Genomic DNA, 16,736 nt, shown 5'->3' with positions numbered 1-16,736 from the left:
TATTCTCTTTTAGAACTGGAAAAGATATAATATTCTGGAAGGTGTGAAAGGAAGACTTAGAAAAGAACTGATCTGCTGTTCAGGCAAGAAAAAATATGTGTCAAATAAGCCCCAGTGTTTTGAGCAGCAGTGAGTGTGGGGAGGAAGGCAGGCAGGGATCTTCTGAGACTCACAGATACCTGTAACAGGCTTAACCAGCAGTGCAGGACTGGATGGGCCAGACATCAGGAAAATCTCAAATAGCAAGACTGTTCTGCTTGTACAATTCTTGTGTGGTATGTCCCAGTGGGGTTTTGTAAAGCTTAATATAAAGATTACAGGAACAGCAATGCAAAGGGATTTTTAAGCAACGGGTAATGCCATTTTTCCCCCTTTCGATCTCTCTCCCTTCATTTTCCTCTTGATGAATCTCAGCTGAACATATGAACAGTGTGTGAAATTAAGTTATACATATCCATGGATATTAGAAATATCAGAATGTGATTCTCTGCATGAATCCACCCATGGCTGCTCTTTGGATCATGTTCTGTGTCCTGCAGGTTGTAACAGAAAATGTTAAACTTACTCATTAGTGCATTTAAAAAAAGATATGGATGTCATGAAGTAAGTTTTTCCTATTATTTGCACCTTAACACAGCCAAGACAGAAGTGACTGCCAGGTGGAGTAGAAATACTTGTATTTTTACGACCTCACTTGGTCATCAGAGCGAGAGCTGAGATGTGCTGAGCTCCAGCTCCATCCTGCAGGACAGGAATTCTCTCAATGAATGATCCTGAGATGCCACCTCGAGGATGATGGAAAAAATACAACTCAGTACCAAACAGGCAGTATCTCACTTTTAATGTAGCAAATATACAGGAACTTTGAATTACAAGATCACCTCCCAATGAAATTGCTAGCAAAAATATTCACAAAAAGTTCAAATAAATAATAATACATGATTATCAACATCAAAAGCTGGGCTGCAAACACTCAGTTAATCGAGTTCAGTCCTTCCAGAGTGGGCTGTTTATTTTTCAGATGAAAAACAACCGATGCAATGGGAGCAACAAAGGCTCAATACCTTTAAAATAAGGCAAAAAATAGTACATTCTAGGCAATTCCATTCTGCAGAAATTTCAACTATAATATCAGCTCCAAGAAAGGGTGTCACAGACTGACTGAAAAAACCTCTACCAAGATCCTTTAAATAGCAAATTCAAGATAAAATGACCTCAACCAATAAATGAAACACAGAAAGGACATGAGCAGCAATGGGATTATGGTGCAGAGGAGGTAAAACTTTTAACTGACCACAGTATGAGATGCAAGTAATGCAGAAGAAAGAAATGTGTCAAGAGAAAAACAGTATTGCTTTACATTTCTTTGTGTGATACATTAAAAATACAGTTTAGCATTACTAAGGAAAGCAGTTTATACATATTGGAGTAAAACTGTTCACGCCTTTGTAACAGGGTAATTTCATTGAAAACATCTGAGCTGTTCAGAGTTTATAGTTGTGTAACTGAAGGACAATCTGGCTGTTTATCTAAAATGCAACCTGAGCATATTTATTCTGTAGGTAACACTGCAGAACATTAAACCCTGGCATCCTCTAGCAAAAAAAATAAATCTCTCTGTTTAAATATCTCACATCACAGCAACTTGTTCTTCAAGAAGCATCACCAATGCCAGGCTTAGATACACAGATAGCAAAAAAAAATATAATAGCCACACACTATGCTATGGATGTATCTTAATTAAATAATTTTAAACTGAAGGTATTTGATGGAATAAAATCTTCTGCTATATTCAGAAGTGCTTCTAAAGACAATATACATCAATACAAAATGAAGGAAGCATAAACCATATTCCTCTTCACAAAAAGAGCTCTGTTTATTTGTAGACCCAGAAAGAACACAGTCAAGTTAAAATGGAAACAGGATAAAGCCTAACCCTTGCAGGTCTGCTCAGGCCAAGAGCTGTTTGTTGAGGCAAACACAGAATTTCTATTTCTGTGTGTGAACAAAGACAACTACAGAAGTATCAAATCAGTGAACAGAAATCAGATTGGTGAGATTGTCATGTGAGACAAACTTACTTGGCCAGATCACACCCAGCTGGATGATGAGCAAGTATTCAGACTTATTTGAAGTGGCCTCACCATCTCCACCTGCTTCACTTTTTATCTCCAACAACAGCCTGATGTCCACCAGATCACAAGCACTATATTAAAACAAAACTTTCCTACCTCTGTGATAACAAGCTTTTCTCAGTGCCAATCACCTTTCATCTGGTTTCTGATTGAAATGTTGCTTATTTATTCTTTAAACAGTGATCATGCAAAATGTGCCTGTATCTACATGCCCTCCTTAGAACCCAGGAAAGCATCAATACACAGTAAGGTTTCATAGGAAAATTTAGCATACACTAGAATTCAGTGCTGTAACAACATGCTAAATTAATGACTGCACCTAACAGAATTTGTTTAAAAACCTGCTCTTCTGATTATTGCCTGGATCCTGCTCGGTTTTTGTGCTTAGAACAGTGGCCTAGAACAGTGCACTGAACTCCTGCTCACTGGCAAGAGCAGCTCGACCTTTCACTGCTGTGAATGTGAATCAGGAAAACTTGACTAAGGCAGGCTTGCAAAACTTGGCCAGAGCTTGAAAGAGAAGCACTGGATGCAGGAACTTTTCATCTAAAAAAGCTGAAATAAGTGATGAGGCTGGGCCAAAACAAAGGGGTGAAACAGTGAATGGGATGTGCTGGTCCTCTGTAGCTGCTGGTGTTCAGTTCCACCCTCTGAGTCCATCCCACCTCTGAGACAGCCAATTTATTTGATCTTTGAGCATGTCGGATTAAGTTTCACTTTAATTGCATAGAGCTCAATGTACATGCAACTACAATTCATTTTAACTGTAATTTCACAAATACTGAATCTGGAAACGTGATACCATTACATTTGTTTCCTTTATCAATTTAAAATTTCACATTTGGTCTCCAGCAGACTAAGAAAAAAAACACTAAAAATATTTCTTAAGACTATTCCTGAGCAATGTTTTTATGTACTGTAAAATACTTTAGTTTATTACTACATTTATTAAGATTTTCACATTTTAAACTACCTATATATAAATCCATGCTTTGAAATTTTACAAAGCTGAAGATCTGGTAGGCACAATGAAGAATAGAAACAGCTAAGCATCTTAAAACCAAGATGAGCTCACCAAGAGAAGTGCAATTTAGCTATATACATGATGTACTCTTTAGTATTTGCTACTTTTTCCATTTTCTATCACAATGTGAAGGATCCACCTGTAGGATCTGGTCCATCAGACCTCAGCTCACTGCTCATGAACACTGTAACTGGGTGGCTGAGGGTGAATTTAATGCTGACCAGGATTGCATTTTTAAATGAAAATACAAAACATCCTCTAGAATTTAATTTAAATAAGATCGTGTCCCCAGCTGCTGTGACTGAGTTGGAACTGTAACAGATGAATGGACAGATGAATGTTGTCTGAACTGTCCTTTGTATTCTCTTGTATCTCACAGACACAAGAGAAGACAGAGGGTCCAAGGACAGGACCCAATCCTGGTTGTACAACTTTCTTCTGTAGGATATTTCCCCATGTCACCTCACTAAACCTTGAAACAAGAATCCAAGCTAGACTGGACCATGGGATAAATAACAGTCATATTGGGTGACTGAAAATAGGTATCTTCTGTATCAAAATGTGTCTTTACTTGAACTTACAATACCCTTTAAATTCTTCCCCTAAGAGTTTATTTTTTAGATTTTGAGAGGTCACCAGTTCTGCAAATTAGGCCACACAGTCTCTGGTAATATCCTCACTTTGCATTACTCAAATATATCCATGTGCAATTTGAAATTTGGTCATTTCCTCTAAAGACAAAAAGCATCAAGACTTACAAAATGAACTTCCAGGATAGCCTCTGTAAACACAGTGAAGATTCCAGGTACAAAAATACACATTCCATTTTCTTAATCTGTAACTATTGAAGCTGTCTGCTCCCTAATATTTTGTCTTAAAAAGATCCTTTCTGCATTAAAATATTTCAAAACGTTATCTCCATTCTTCTTCTTCTCAAAAAAATAACATCTATTTCATCAAAAAAAATCCAATTCATCATCTTCTGTGAAGAATTAGAGTTGGCTTTGCATAGATAGCAGGCTCCATTATTTTACATAAAACAGCTGAGCCCTTTCCATCAGAAAACACCACCATCAAACCTGCCCCATAAAACAGCAAGAAAAAAAGAGCATGGACCCTATTCCCTCAAAAACACCACGGTAAGCACAAGGAACACCACAGCCTTCAACAGACTGGTGCAAATATGTATTTCTCTAAACTTCACCCTGTGCCATTGTTATTTTCATTGAGCAATTGTAAATATTTTGGAGGAAAGACCAATGGAAGACACTTGCCTTCAGGGAAAAAATTTCCTGCTGGCCTTGCTGGCTTAAGATCAAATGTACAGAAATGAAGAGTGCTGACTCGGAATTGAGAACATCTTTTCTCAGGATCTTCCTAGGAAGAAAAACCTCCCTCATCGGCCAAAAGCAGCAACGTTTCCTAATGAATTTCCCTTCACTTGAATTTGTGTGACGTTTGCTTCGTGCCATTTGTTTTGATTTTCCTGTCCCCCGCCGGTTTTTTAGGAGGAACACAACTGCTGGCGCTGCCGTTTTTCTTTGGATTTGTGCACGTGTACGTTTTGAAGCCTTTGATGGGAGCAGCTGCACCGTGGAACGCTGGGCTTTGCTTGGGGGGTCTGATATTACCAACACTTTGGATTTTAGAGCCGTTCTCGGAGGGCTGCAGGTTGAGCAGCTGTTGCTTTGCAGCTGGTTTCTTTTTCAGTTCGCTCCTTGCGTCACCAGCCTGCCTCTGAGAAGGTGCTGCACATCCCGTTCTCTCCGACGGCCTCAAGTGACCTGGATGAGAATGTAACTGGCGACTTCCCTCACAGTGGGGATCCCCCCTGTGACCCAAACAGCTCCTGGGCAGCTTGGCAACACTATCCTGGGGCACCACTTGCCTGCTGGGCACAGGGCTGAGCAATGCCTTGCCTTTGCCAGGGCTCTTCAGGGCACGGGTGGAGCCGGGAGCCGTCTGGGGCCGTCCCTTGGCTGCCTTTCCCCTCTCGTTCTGCACCGTCTGCATCTGCAGCCACTCCAGCTGCACCAGGCGCTCCAGGTATTTCTCCAGAAATCCCGTTGGCTTCGGCCGGAAATCAGTTTTCCCTTCCACGTGGACAAAGATGGCCAGCTGCTTCAAGTCCCAGGAGTTGAAAGGGGGTGGGAGGAAGTCTGGGTAGTAATATTCTGATTCTTTAAAACCCATTTCAGGGACATGTTCCAAACAATCCGGATCGATTTCTTCAGCTCGGAGAATGAGTTCCGGTGGAGTGCAGGGAGAGGGGGGAATGGGAATCCTTTCTGAATCAGAGAGGTCACTGGCACTATCATCTTCAGCATCTTCTTTAATAATTTGTACTGATTCAAAATCAAGAAACATTTCACTTACAGATGCTTCTTGCCATTTAGAAGGGCCTGGACTGGCTCCAGCAACATGTTCTTCGTGATTCTTTTCCAACTGTTCTTTTTTACTGCAGTAAAAATGTTGCACTGGGACATCTTTAACCCTACAGAAGTTTCCTTGTGTGCTGCCCTTTGTGCTTGGAGGGATCCTGTGCAGCAAAGATTCATTCTGCCTTCTTTCTGGGAGACTCCTCTTTGGTCCTTGCACACTGTGCAGTGATGGGCAAACACTCGGGATCCTGAATGAGAAGAATGATCATGTCCTGTCAGAATGGTTAATTCTTTGAACATGGGTTTGCAAAGGTCTTGCTACCCCCTTCAAGGACAGGGATTTACACGACTGAAGCTAAAATTGGCACAGAAACTCAAGGCAAAATTAATATTTGCTGGTAGAGATAACACTTCCTACTACTGATTTATTTTATTTTATTCACTAAGGCAGGACAGTAAGTTTCCATATTGATAACTTAGATTTGTTGTCCTCATAAATGCTGAACTCTGGGGCCAGTGAAGTCAAAAGCACAACACAGCAGCCATGATTTCATCACAAGCATTTAATAAACTAGTCTGAAACGACCACAAATTAAAGAGACAATCTGAACATAAAACTACCTTTTGGACTGAGTGTTGCTGTCCAGCTGGTTTCTTCCCTTCTTAAGAACATTTGGTTGGTTACCATCTTGAGTGTCAGGGGAAATCTGAAGAGATATGAGAGTATGTGATGTTATTAAGAAGCTGACTTAAACTAGGTACTCTTCTTATGTTAAAAAAAGGGATTCTTTACCTTTTCAATGGCACTTGATACATTTTTGCCCAATCTTCCAGGAGAAGATTTCACATAAGAAATTGGTTTATTTAGTCCTTTGGTGCTCGGATGGCTTTTTCCATTGCTGTAACTATGAAGGATTAAACAGAATATCACTTACAAATAGCAACATATATGACCATCAGAAAGGAAATACAATAAAAGCTTAGAATGCAATTGTGTTTAGAAAAGAGAATTGATTGCAGCTATTCTTAAAGTTCACCAGAACTCTGCCATGGTCACTTTTTACTTTTATACTATTAATGCTCTACTGTATTTTTAATACTATTGATGCAACAGTGAATAATAATTCTATCAGATGATATAGTAATAGAATGTAGCCCTTATATAGAATCCTCTGCCAGAGTATCTCAAAATTACTTTTGGGATAATAAAATATAGATATTAGAGATCAGATATTTAACTACTGATTTCTATAATACCTGAAACTGCAATTTAACAAAATTTATTATAAAGTACAATATAAAGGTCACTGCAAGTCAAATTTTGCTTGTCTTCCTCATTTGCATACTGGGAACAAAACTTAAAGGATTATTCCTTTGAAGTTAAGGAGTGGAAGTAAGCAGGGAGCATAATGTCTATTCTCCTACCAATACAAACTATTTTACAAAAGGCACAAACAAAACTCACTATTTCATGTTATAATGGGGTTGTGACAATATTAGCAGGAGAAAAAACTCACATGTGAGCAAAGGGAATGGCATTACTGATCTGGGCAGCTTAAAACTAAAACATATATTTCCTCAATTAAACCAGATACATTCCTGTGTAAGCACACAGAATGAATAAATCAATGTATTCTGTAAGAATCAGAAAACAGTGTCTGTTCTACAAACAAGAAGTATTGCTGATTTTAAAAAGAAAAGCTTTAAAATACCATTTCAAAACAGGAATAAACAAAGTGTGCCCTCCCAGTCTAACCTAGCATGACTGCAGTTCAGTTAATTTGCCAGGATGTACATCTTGTTTTCACAGTTTTTATGCCAGTATAGTTAAATTTTGTTTTTTAAAAAACCTGATTTCATAAATTCAAGAGCTTATAAAAGAATTAAACTACGTCCTGTGCCTCCAGTACTGCTGCAGTCACCTCTGTGACTTTGTGACCTGCGTGATCATCCTGCACAATCATTCCTGCTGCTGTGGATCAGGGCAGAGGATGACAATCTCAACAGTACAGCCAGGCACTTATTAACTCATTTACAGTATTTTGACAGTTCTGCAACTAGAAAGAGAGAAATTAATTTCCTTACTTTACCATTCCTTTGTGGTTTTCATTGGTGTGGCTGTGGCTTCCCTTCTGCTGTGTCTCTCTGTGCAGCAATAAGGGATATTCTTGAATGCCTGGTCCCATTATTCCTCTCTTTCAAGGGTGTCTGCACCTTTATTTTTACATAATCTTCAAACGGCTCCAGTCTTTTGGGTTTGCAAGACACAGCCTATCAAACGCAGACATCGCCACGTCCTGGAGCTGCTGGAAACAAACCAAACCCTCCCAATGTGATTCTATTTTTAAAGCAGGAACATAAACATAACCAGCTCCTGGTAAACACTGTCCCCTCCTCCAGCACGCGCTTAATGGGAACCAGTGTCATTCATTACTATTCCCAATCCAGGGAATCACCTGGGAGTCGGCAGCGTGACCAGAGCTCCCGTGCGCTGTCATGTGCTCACCATCCTCACCATCCCACCGGCGCTCCGCCTGCGCACTTGGACTGACTTGGATCGCCCGGAGCCGGGCGTCACAGCCCACCTGGGCGGGTGTTCCTGCTCCCAGTTTACCGGGAGCAGATGCTCATCCCCCTGCGTTCTGTGCGTGCCGAGCTGTCCTTTTCGTGTCACAAAAAACGCGCTCTTGCAATATTCATGTATGCAAATTTTGAACCAGATACTTAATTTTTTTCTTTTCCTTTTTCCGAAACAAATGCCTCATCAATTCCTACTGAAAACACTCAGAGCGGGATCTGTGGCATTCTTTTATTTCCCAGGAGCTGCACCCCCGTTCCAGGGTACCGCACTGGGGGGCACAGACACGGCGTGCAAATGTGACAGGCGACCAACAGCTCTGCTGACCCACCTTTACAGTCACTGCACTGCTGTTTATGCATTGCTTATGCACACTAATGCAAAATAAATGGAAAATAATTTACATTTAACCTCGTCCTCTGCCACACGCCCTCCCCCATCCTGTCCCCGGCCAAGGAGGAGCGCGGGGAGAGAACGAGGGCCCCGGAGCGCCGGGACGAGGCAGATCAGCGGCCGCGAAGAGGCAGCACCGGGACGGCAGTGCCCGGGATGGAAGGCAGTGCCCAGGATGGATGGCAGCAGTGCCCGGGATGGAAGGCAGTGCCCAGGATGGATGGCAGCAGTGCCCGGGAGAGATGGCAGTGCCCGGCATAGATGGCAGTGCCCGGCATGGATGGCAGTGCCCAGGACAGATGGCAGTCCCCGGCATGGCTGACAGGCTGTGCCCGCAGCAGCCGCCGATGCGGGCCCCGCTCCGCTCCCTCCCGGGCTGCCCCAGCGGTGCCCGCCGCGGTGCCCGCGCTCCGCAAGGACAGCGCCCGCGGGGTTCCCGAACCCGCCGCTCCCTCCACCTCCCGCCGGTCTCGCCCCCATCCCCGCGCCACGGCCGGGCCTCTCCCGGTCCCTGCCTTGCCTTTGCTTTCGGCCCCGCGTCCTTCGCCGCCGAGGGCGGTCCTGGGCAGCGCAGAGCGAGGGGCGGGCCGGGGCGGGGACAGGGCCCGGCGCCTGCGCTGCGGGAGCGGAGCGGGGCCCGCCCGGGCCGGGCCGGGCTCAGCGGGGCTGTGCTGTCCATGGGCGCTGTGGCGGCCCCGGGCGCGGATCGTCCCCCCGGGCCCAGCGCCGCTGCCCCGGCCGACAGCCCCCGCCGGGACAGCCCCCGCGCCCCCTCCAGCCTCTGCAGCAGCCCCGGGCTCGGCTCCGGCTCGCTGGCGCCCGACAGCCTGCAAGCCTTCCCCGGGCTCGACTCGCCCAGCATCCAGTGTGACAGCCTGGAGTGTCCGCCCTGCTCGTCCTGCTGCTGCTGCCGCGGCAGTGCAGGGTCGGTGGGGGTCAGCGAGGACAGTCTGCAGACCCCTCTCGCCCTGTGCTCCGGCCGGAGGTGCCTCAGGGCGCACCCGGCATCCAGCGACCTCTCCGACAGCCTGGAGTCACTTATCCAGCACGACAGCCTCCAGTCGCTCTCCAGCCTGTGCGTGAGCTCCTCCAGTATCAGCGGTGATAGCCTTGAATCCCTCTCCAGCCTGAGCCTCGGGGGCACCAGCCAGCATAGCGATCTCGAGTTTGTCGGCCCCTGAGACTGCTTTCATCTCGCCTTCATCTCTACACAGACCGCCCTCGCCGCTGGATCCTTCCAGCTGCTCTGAGAGCTTCCACGTTTGTGCCCTTCATTCACAAGGTGACATTCAAGTTGATCCTTCTTCCTGCACCCAGTGCAATAACCTCAGACCTTACTGTCCGTGGCTGCCATTCCCAAATTAAGTGCTTCAGAAGGGCAGTCAGTGTTCGTTATTGCCTGGTTCTTTGCCATCAGTTAAGAATGGAAGTGCGTGTTCCTCGGAGAAATCCCAGCTATCTCTCTGATCTCTATGAGAACATGTTAAGGGCTGAAGGAGCAGCAGGACAAGGACATCAGCAGCCCCCAGCAGTCCATACAAGTAGCAGCCTGACTTTTCAGAGCAGCGCTCCAGCCAAGAAGAGCCCCCAGCCAAACCACCCTCAGAGCAGCACATCCTCCAGCTGTGACCCAGCACTGCGGCCCATCATACGCCGCCGAGCCAGGTCTTTGCCCACATCACCCGAAAGGAGGAGAAGAGCAGTGCACTGTCAGCTTCCTGAGTGCCAGAGTCGTATGAACCGGGTGAGGTTTGCTGATGCTTTGGGTTTGGAGCTCACCGAGGTGAAAGTCTTCCAGACTGGCGAGGATCCATCCATCCCCTTGCATGTCCTTTCCAGGCTCTCCATAAACTCAGACCTCTGGTACAGCAACTCAGACTTGGAGTTTACTATGCAATGCTTGGTCCCAGACTTCCAGCAGCCTGCAGACTGTATGGATTTCTCCTCCCGACTTCAGGAGCAGCAGGTGTGTCTCGAGCGGGTGACCAGCTCCGATTTGGGGCTCAGTGGCACCATCCAGGTTCGCAATGTGGCGTTTGAGAAGCGGGTGTCTGTGCGCTACACCTTCGACCAGTGGCAGAACCTCCACGAAGTGTGTGCTCGCTGGCACCACAGCATCCCCGAGGAAAACGGGCAGGATCAGGCCGATGTTTTCACTTTCTTTCTTCCTGTGCCTCCCTTCCTCCTCCAGCTGTGCTCTCTCGTCCAGTTTGCAGCAAGGTACCAAGTCAATGGCCAGGAGTACTGGGATAACAACAGAGGCCAAAACTACACCCTCACCTGTCGGCCCCACCCCCTTAAGATGCCGAGGGAGTGTCAGGAGAGCTGGATCCACTTCATCTGAACAAAGGAAGTGGGTGCAGAGCAGCTTGTCAGTAGTCTTGGTGGCACTCTGTTCCTTGGCATGGCTCTCTGCTCCTATGGCAACAGTCTTCTTGGTAAAACCTGCCAAATCTGGCGAAGTGTCCCAGGGCTGGGGAGCAGCCAGTGACCCTGACAAACTGTTCCAAACTTCTCGGAAAGCTAAAAGGGCCAAAATCTTTACTGAGATACACTTGCGGAAAGCCCATGTCATTTCTTGTAATGTGTGAGCAGAATGGCTTCAAGGAATGCTGTCAGACTACCAGAGGGTAAAGCAGCACATTTCTGTTTCCTAGTAATACTCTGGGTTGCACAGAATGTTTTTAACTGATCTCATTTTGTACTATTTGTTTACTAAATCACTTTACTAGTTTTGTTTCTAATTTTGTTTGTATTATCTCACCAAGTCTGGGCACTATTCCATTTATGCATAATTTGGATGGCAGACACTGTAGGGAGTACTTGTATTTATATATATCGTATTAAGGCTGTAACCACGTTAAATATTCCCATTAATATTTGGGTTGGGAATTAAATGTTACTACGAGCAGAACATACATGGAAATATGCCATCAGCCCCTCTCTTTCCCTTAAAAAATACCCAAAAAGGTGCCTTTTCTTATCTCCAGTGTTTGCAGCAGGAGTGATTGTTATTAAAATGTGTGTAAGGCAGACCTTCCTGGGGAAATTCTCATCTTTTTCAGGTGGTGCCCAAATAGGTTTTTCTCTTGTCCTTTCCTGGTGCACCTGTATTTACTAAGGGAAACTAGAGCAATTTTGAACTTGTGTTGCAGTTGAAGATCTCAAAACACTATATGAATGCTCATGATTTTACCAGTGTTTCTGGTAAAATTATAAATCAAGAAATGGATATGAGTAAGGAAAAAAAAATAGCACAGGGAGCAGGTTACAGAGCCTTGGATCCTGAATCCTGGCTCCCTGTTCCCAAGTGCCCCAGTACTACTGCAGCAGGAGCTTTGAATTCTTTATTTAACTACTTCTCATTATAAAACTCCAGGACTGCAGCCTTTGCAGCACAAGCAGGAACTTCAAAGCAAAATTATGATTTTACTAGTAAACTAATACTTACACAAAACCATAAATGGAATCCCTTCTGCTGCAGGGAGAGCACAGGAACACTGTTACGCACCGTCTTCCCATGATTCTTGCACTACTACTTTCATTCTGTGATTTTAGTGTGGTTTAGGATTGGCAACAGGCTTGGATCTATTGAGCAAAAGATTGTCCATAATTGTTTTCATACATATGGACATTGTTTTCATAACTGCATGGAAAGTTTAACTTTATATGGTAGCATGAATTTTCAGAGCTGGCTGGCTGGAGGTATTAGAAAAGCTGCTTTTTAGGATTGTACTGTGACAATCAGGCCACTTATTTGGGCATCTTATTTTGGATTGGTGCTTATTTATTGAAATCACAAGTAGGTTTTAAAATCACAATTTTAAGGAACCCATGACCAATTCTATATTAGCCCAAAACATCTCCTGAGTAATTCTGGAAGTGCAGAAACCCCAAGAAAATGAATTTGTCTGGCAACTTAATGTTGCTCCTTTTTGTGGTACCCATTTAGCAAAGCTGGGATTTCAAGTGAGGAAGCTGCCTCATTCCAATTAGGCTTTGGCTTTCAGAGGAGCCAAAGTCATGAATGAAGATTCATGAGCTGCTGAGCACCTCCTGCAGAGTATTCAGAAAATTCAGTCCTATTTGGAACTATTGAGTATTGACTGTGTTGGCTGCTTTGCTGGAGCAACTGTGAGGCTGAACATTTAGGTGGAAATTGTTTTGAAGGAGGAGGTGAGGCTGAGGTGGGATTGTCAGAGGGGGAAGTGCTGCCTGCACCCAGTGTCCCTGGGTTAGAGCAGTGACCATTACCAAGCTGGCAGCACCTTCTTGCCTGGAACTGTAAGTCGTGTCTTCCTCATATGGTACAAAAGATGAGAACTCTGTAAGAAGGGGCATTGTCTAATTGTAAGGAATTTTGCCTCCTATGCTGGCTCTCCTGTGACTAAGTGACAAGACAGTATAGGACATACAATATCTGCACTAGTCAAGCTATATTCTCCCTAGAAATGGAGATGTTCTCCCTGTAGCTGATTGCCTGTGGTGTGACAAACTGTATCACCTCTGCTGAGTGTGGAGAGAACACTGTGGGACTAGTGCTGCCATTCTGCAGCTCAGCTTTAGTGCAGGTTGTGCCAAATCATGCCAGAGTGAGTAGGTGTCGAGTGAGGTGAGCTGGAACACCTTCCCTGACTGCAGAAGAATCTTTAGTGGCAGGAATTGAAACTGTGTACACTTACTTTGATGAAACTTGCTGACTTAGGGAATTCCATTAAAGTTTATCCACTATTGTTAAGTCCCTGGAGGCAAAGTTATGTACTTGTCAGTAAAGTAAGAAGGAAGTGGACATGCACACACACAGGAGCAGCTGTGCTGAATAAAAGGCACTATTTTAAAGTATTGTTCCCCTCCTTTTCCCTCCCAGATTACTGTATTTCTTCCCTCAGCAAACCCAGTAGACCCTGAAAGTCCCTCTGGTACTTGACAGGAGCTCAGAGCAATCCTTGGCTTCCTGGCAGAAAGATGCTGTTGCCATCTTCTGGGAGAGACTGTCATGTGCCAGCAACTGTCAAATCTGAGTGTTATCTCAGACAAGGACAGATTATATAAAGCTGAGGCTCTCAGTATAAAGGGTAATGCCAGATGTACCACAGTGCAGAGGGGTAGGAAATGAATGTCTCAGCAGTCTGAGTTGGGCTTGTATTGTCTTCCTTCTGCCACCTCTCCGGGTACTGGCATGTGCAAAATCTTGACTACTAAATACTAAAGCATTATTCCAAGTTTCCCTTTGCTCTCCTTGCTTGCCTTGCACTGCTGGAGAAGCACTGGCAGTAGCAGTTCCTGGCAGTCCAGCTCTCTGGCACTGCTGGCTGTCAGTGGAGCAGCTGAGCTGAGAGTGATCTCTGGGTTAAGCTGTTAAACATTCACACCAGTGCTGGCACCTGTCACATCAAAGAGGAAACAGGCACTTAGGTTTTCTTGTCACATTCAGCAATGAGCATCAAAAGGGTTCTGGTTAACAAAAATGGGATTAAGCCATTAAGTAGTGGTAATATGCACTTCGTGAAGGTAAACTTATGACCACCTCTGTATCTTCTCAGGACAACTTGACTGCTTGCACTGTGTTCAAACCAAGCACTTCCCTTATCATGAAGATTTTGTACAAGTGAATTCTTCACAAGGGTTATTGCCATATAATGCACTTTTTAAAAACGTATTTATTATTGTCATACAATAAATGAATGTCTGGTAGCCCACAGTTTCAAGGTTCTTCCGAGCACGTTTTTTAAAGAAACATATGAAATCCTTGTAAATGAAAAGGGGGTTGTCTTCTGTGATTAAATGTCTTGTCCAGAATAAAGTACATTACACAGGATATCAATAAAGCACATATGCTGGACAAAGAGTCTAGCAGTTGTAAAATTGCAAAGTTTTTAGTTCATTTTAAAAAGCAATAATAAAACTATGGCTATTGTAATACAAGAGATTGAAATAAAAGCTTTTCACAATTTTATGTTGTTTTTGTCAGTGGTACTCCTTTTAAGAAAACTCATGAGTTGTCACTTACAGAGCATCATACTCAGGGAGGTCAGGTGGGTTTGAGTTGCCAAACAATGAACAGCACCTGATGCACATGGTGATAGTCTGTGCAGCTGCAAAGATGGTCAGGCTGCCACTTTGAACATGGAATTTGTTGTCCTTTCGCCTCAGAGTTCTATGTATGCAGCACCTGCAGAATAAAGATATAATGTTGGAAAAAGGCACGCTGACAATTCATTCTGATAGACCTCCATGGAAGAGAAAGGGATTTTCCTCTAATTGCACTTTCCAAAGCTGTGCTAGACTCAACATGTGCATTTCTGAGCCTCACAGTTGTTATTATTCTGTTCTTTCAGTTCTCAGTGCTGCAGTCTGTCCTCTCAAATCAGGTCCTTCTCACTCACAGTTTCTTGAAAATATATCTATGTGTGGTATATTAAGAGCATGTCCAGCTCTGCAATAACTGATTTATCCTTGATAGGAAATGCATCTCCATGGGGGTCAAGCATTTACTTGATACAGTTCCAGGTGTGAATAATCTGTTGCCAGGTTTCTCCTAAAGCAAAATGGAGACATTTAACTAGAAGACATAATTAATAAGGACAGATATTGCCCATTACTTTTTAATTGGTGTTAATAACTTCAACACTTCAGAGTTGCTTGGGGGAAAGATTATTATTGCAAATCACTGTTTAAATACATAGGAATGTCTATATTAAGTTGTTCAAGAATGTTAATATCTCTTTTTATTACAAAGTATACAGATTGTTATAAATATATGCGTGTAGATGCATAAAGGAGCGTGATTTCAGGAGACATGATATTATAATGTCTTGTCTTTATGACTCTTGTTTTCCATTATCCTATACTATTGATCTGAATCAGAACTAGCAATACCACCTTATTTTTAATAATCTTACCCACTAAAATAGAGTATTAAGCATCACCTGGAAATAAATATGATGGCCACAGTGCAGACTAGCCAGGAGACCACCAAAGGATAAAGATTTTATTGTTTGATTTTAATAAAACACTGTGAATTTGTGTTAGCTTCAAGGGTGGGGATTTGTGCAAGATTATTTAAGAGCAGGACTGGTTTTTTTCTGAAAACATCTGACCATCAGGTTTATCCTACAGGTTGTTAGTGCTATTTTTAATATAGGTGTTATTTTTACATTTCGTTTCAAATTCATAGTTTCTTACATTTGTTTTACAAAGAAAAAAATTAAATTCTAACCTGTAAAGATAGCTATATGCATACAGAGTCAGTTGTAACTACAGCACTTAATGTAGTGTATTATCAGTGCTCACTACAATGTTCTATGTACCTTGCAGCTGATAAAGACTCAGAACAGCAAGTCTAAGTGATTACATGAGTGTGATGTTAGTACTGACTTCCCTCCTGACTTGGCCTTCTCCTTGTGATCTCAGATGTTCAAGAATCTCAGCTGACACTTGATATTAAAACTGTTGGCATCAACACTCCTGACCCTTGAGCTCTACATAAACTGGCAGCTGTGCTAAAGATTGAATACCTTGGCCAGAACAATGTTTTCTGTTAACTCTAATAAGGATAAACATTTCTGGTGCTGTAGTAAAGAAAGGTCCCTGTACACAGTGTTACCCTCCCCTAAACAGTTTTGCTTCCATTTTCTCAGGAGTTTTTAAGTGTAGTTTCCATGTCTGTGGCCAAATAATTTCACTGTTCTGGTCTGTTTGATGGATAACTTACTGAAACTTCTGCTCTCTGCTGACTTCCCTTCTGCTAAAGCAAACAAAATAGACTGATATTAAAGAACGAGAAATGAATTGAAGTAGTTTCAGTGTACCTATTGCAGGAGGGAAAGTGTAGGATCCACTTCTGGACTCTGCCTCACTTCTCTTTTGCTATAGAACAAGTAAGGCTGGACAGTCTCATCCTGTGTGTTTGCTCATGGGACTGGTAAAGGGAAAGCATCGAATGTAAATTGGCTTTTATTACTTTTGCTTCATATGATGGAAGCAAAATTCAGGATTCAGCTTTTACAGAAAACTAGCGATGCTCCAAGTTCCTCATGTAAAATTTTGTCCCTAGTGGGTTTCTCAGTAAAGCTGTTTTACTGATCTACTTCGGATCACCCACTGCCAACAGTAAATATGAGGGCAGTTAATGCTGCAGTGAATTGCTTTAGCAGGACATTCCTCCCGCAAAATGCCCAGCGCTGCTCACTCCCAACTCCTCAGCGCAGATACTCCAATTCTCA

At 43.6% G+C, this 16,736-nt stretch overlaps 2 protein-coding genes across 3 annotated transcripts; one reads left to right on the top strand and one right to left on the bottom strand.

Moving 5' to 3' along the window:
• Nucleotides 1–815: 815 nt before the first annotated feature.
• FAM217B (family with sequence similarity 217 member B) lies at nucleotides 816–7,842 on the bottom strand. Of its 2 annotated transcripts, none has more exons than XM_017815348.1 (4): nucleotides 7,626–7,842; nucleotides 6,334–6,445; nucleotides 6,162–6,247; nucleotides 816–5,788 (listed from the first exon to the last, which is right to left on the bottom strand). In XM_017815348.1, the coding sequence occupies exons 1-4, from the start codon at nucleotides 7,724–7,726 to the stop codon at nucleotides 4,597–4,599; spliced, it is 1,491 nt and encodes a 496-aa protein (XP_017670837.1). In that variant the 5' UTR covers nucleotides 7,727–7,842; the 3' UTR covers nucleotides 816–4,596. The 2 variants fall into 2 exon arrangements, with proteins under 2 accessions (XP_017670837.1, XP_017670838.1); XM_017815349.1 differs by having other exon boundaries at nucleotides 7,631–7,842.
• A 1,505-nt stretch (nucleotides 7,843–9,347) lies between these two features.
• Nucleotides 9,348–11,892, top strand: PPP1R3D (protein phosphatase 1 regulatory subunit 3D). Its single transcript, XM_017815337.1, has one exon. It carries the CDS (start codon nucleotides 9,935–9,937, stop codon nucleotides 10,853–10,855), a length of 921 nt encoding a protein of 306 aa, XP_017670826.1. The 5' UTR covers nucleotides 9,348–9,934; the 3' UTR covers nucleotides 10,856–11,892.
• Nucleotides 11,893–16,736: the final 4,844 nt, after the last annotated feature.

Source organism: Lepidothrix coronata, unplaced genomic scaffold (assembly GCF_001604755.1).
Source record: "Lepidothrix coronata isolate B3197 unplaced genomic scaffold, Lepidothrix_coronata-1.0 Scaffold49, whole genome shotgun sequence".
Lineage (NCBI taxonomy): Eukaryota > Metazoa > Chordata > Aves > Passeriformes > Pipridae > Lepidothrix > Lepidothrix coronata.
The sequence above is the reverse complement of the archived record's forward strand: the minus strand, read 5'-3'. Positions and strand labels throughout refer to the sequence as shown.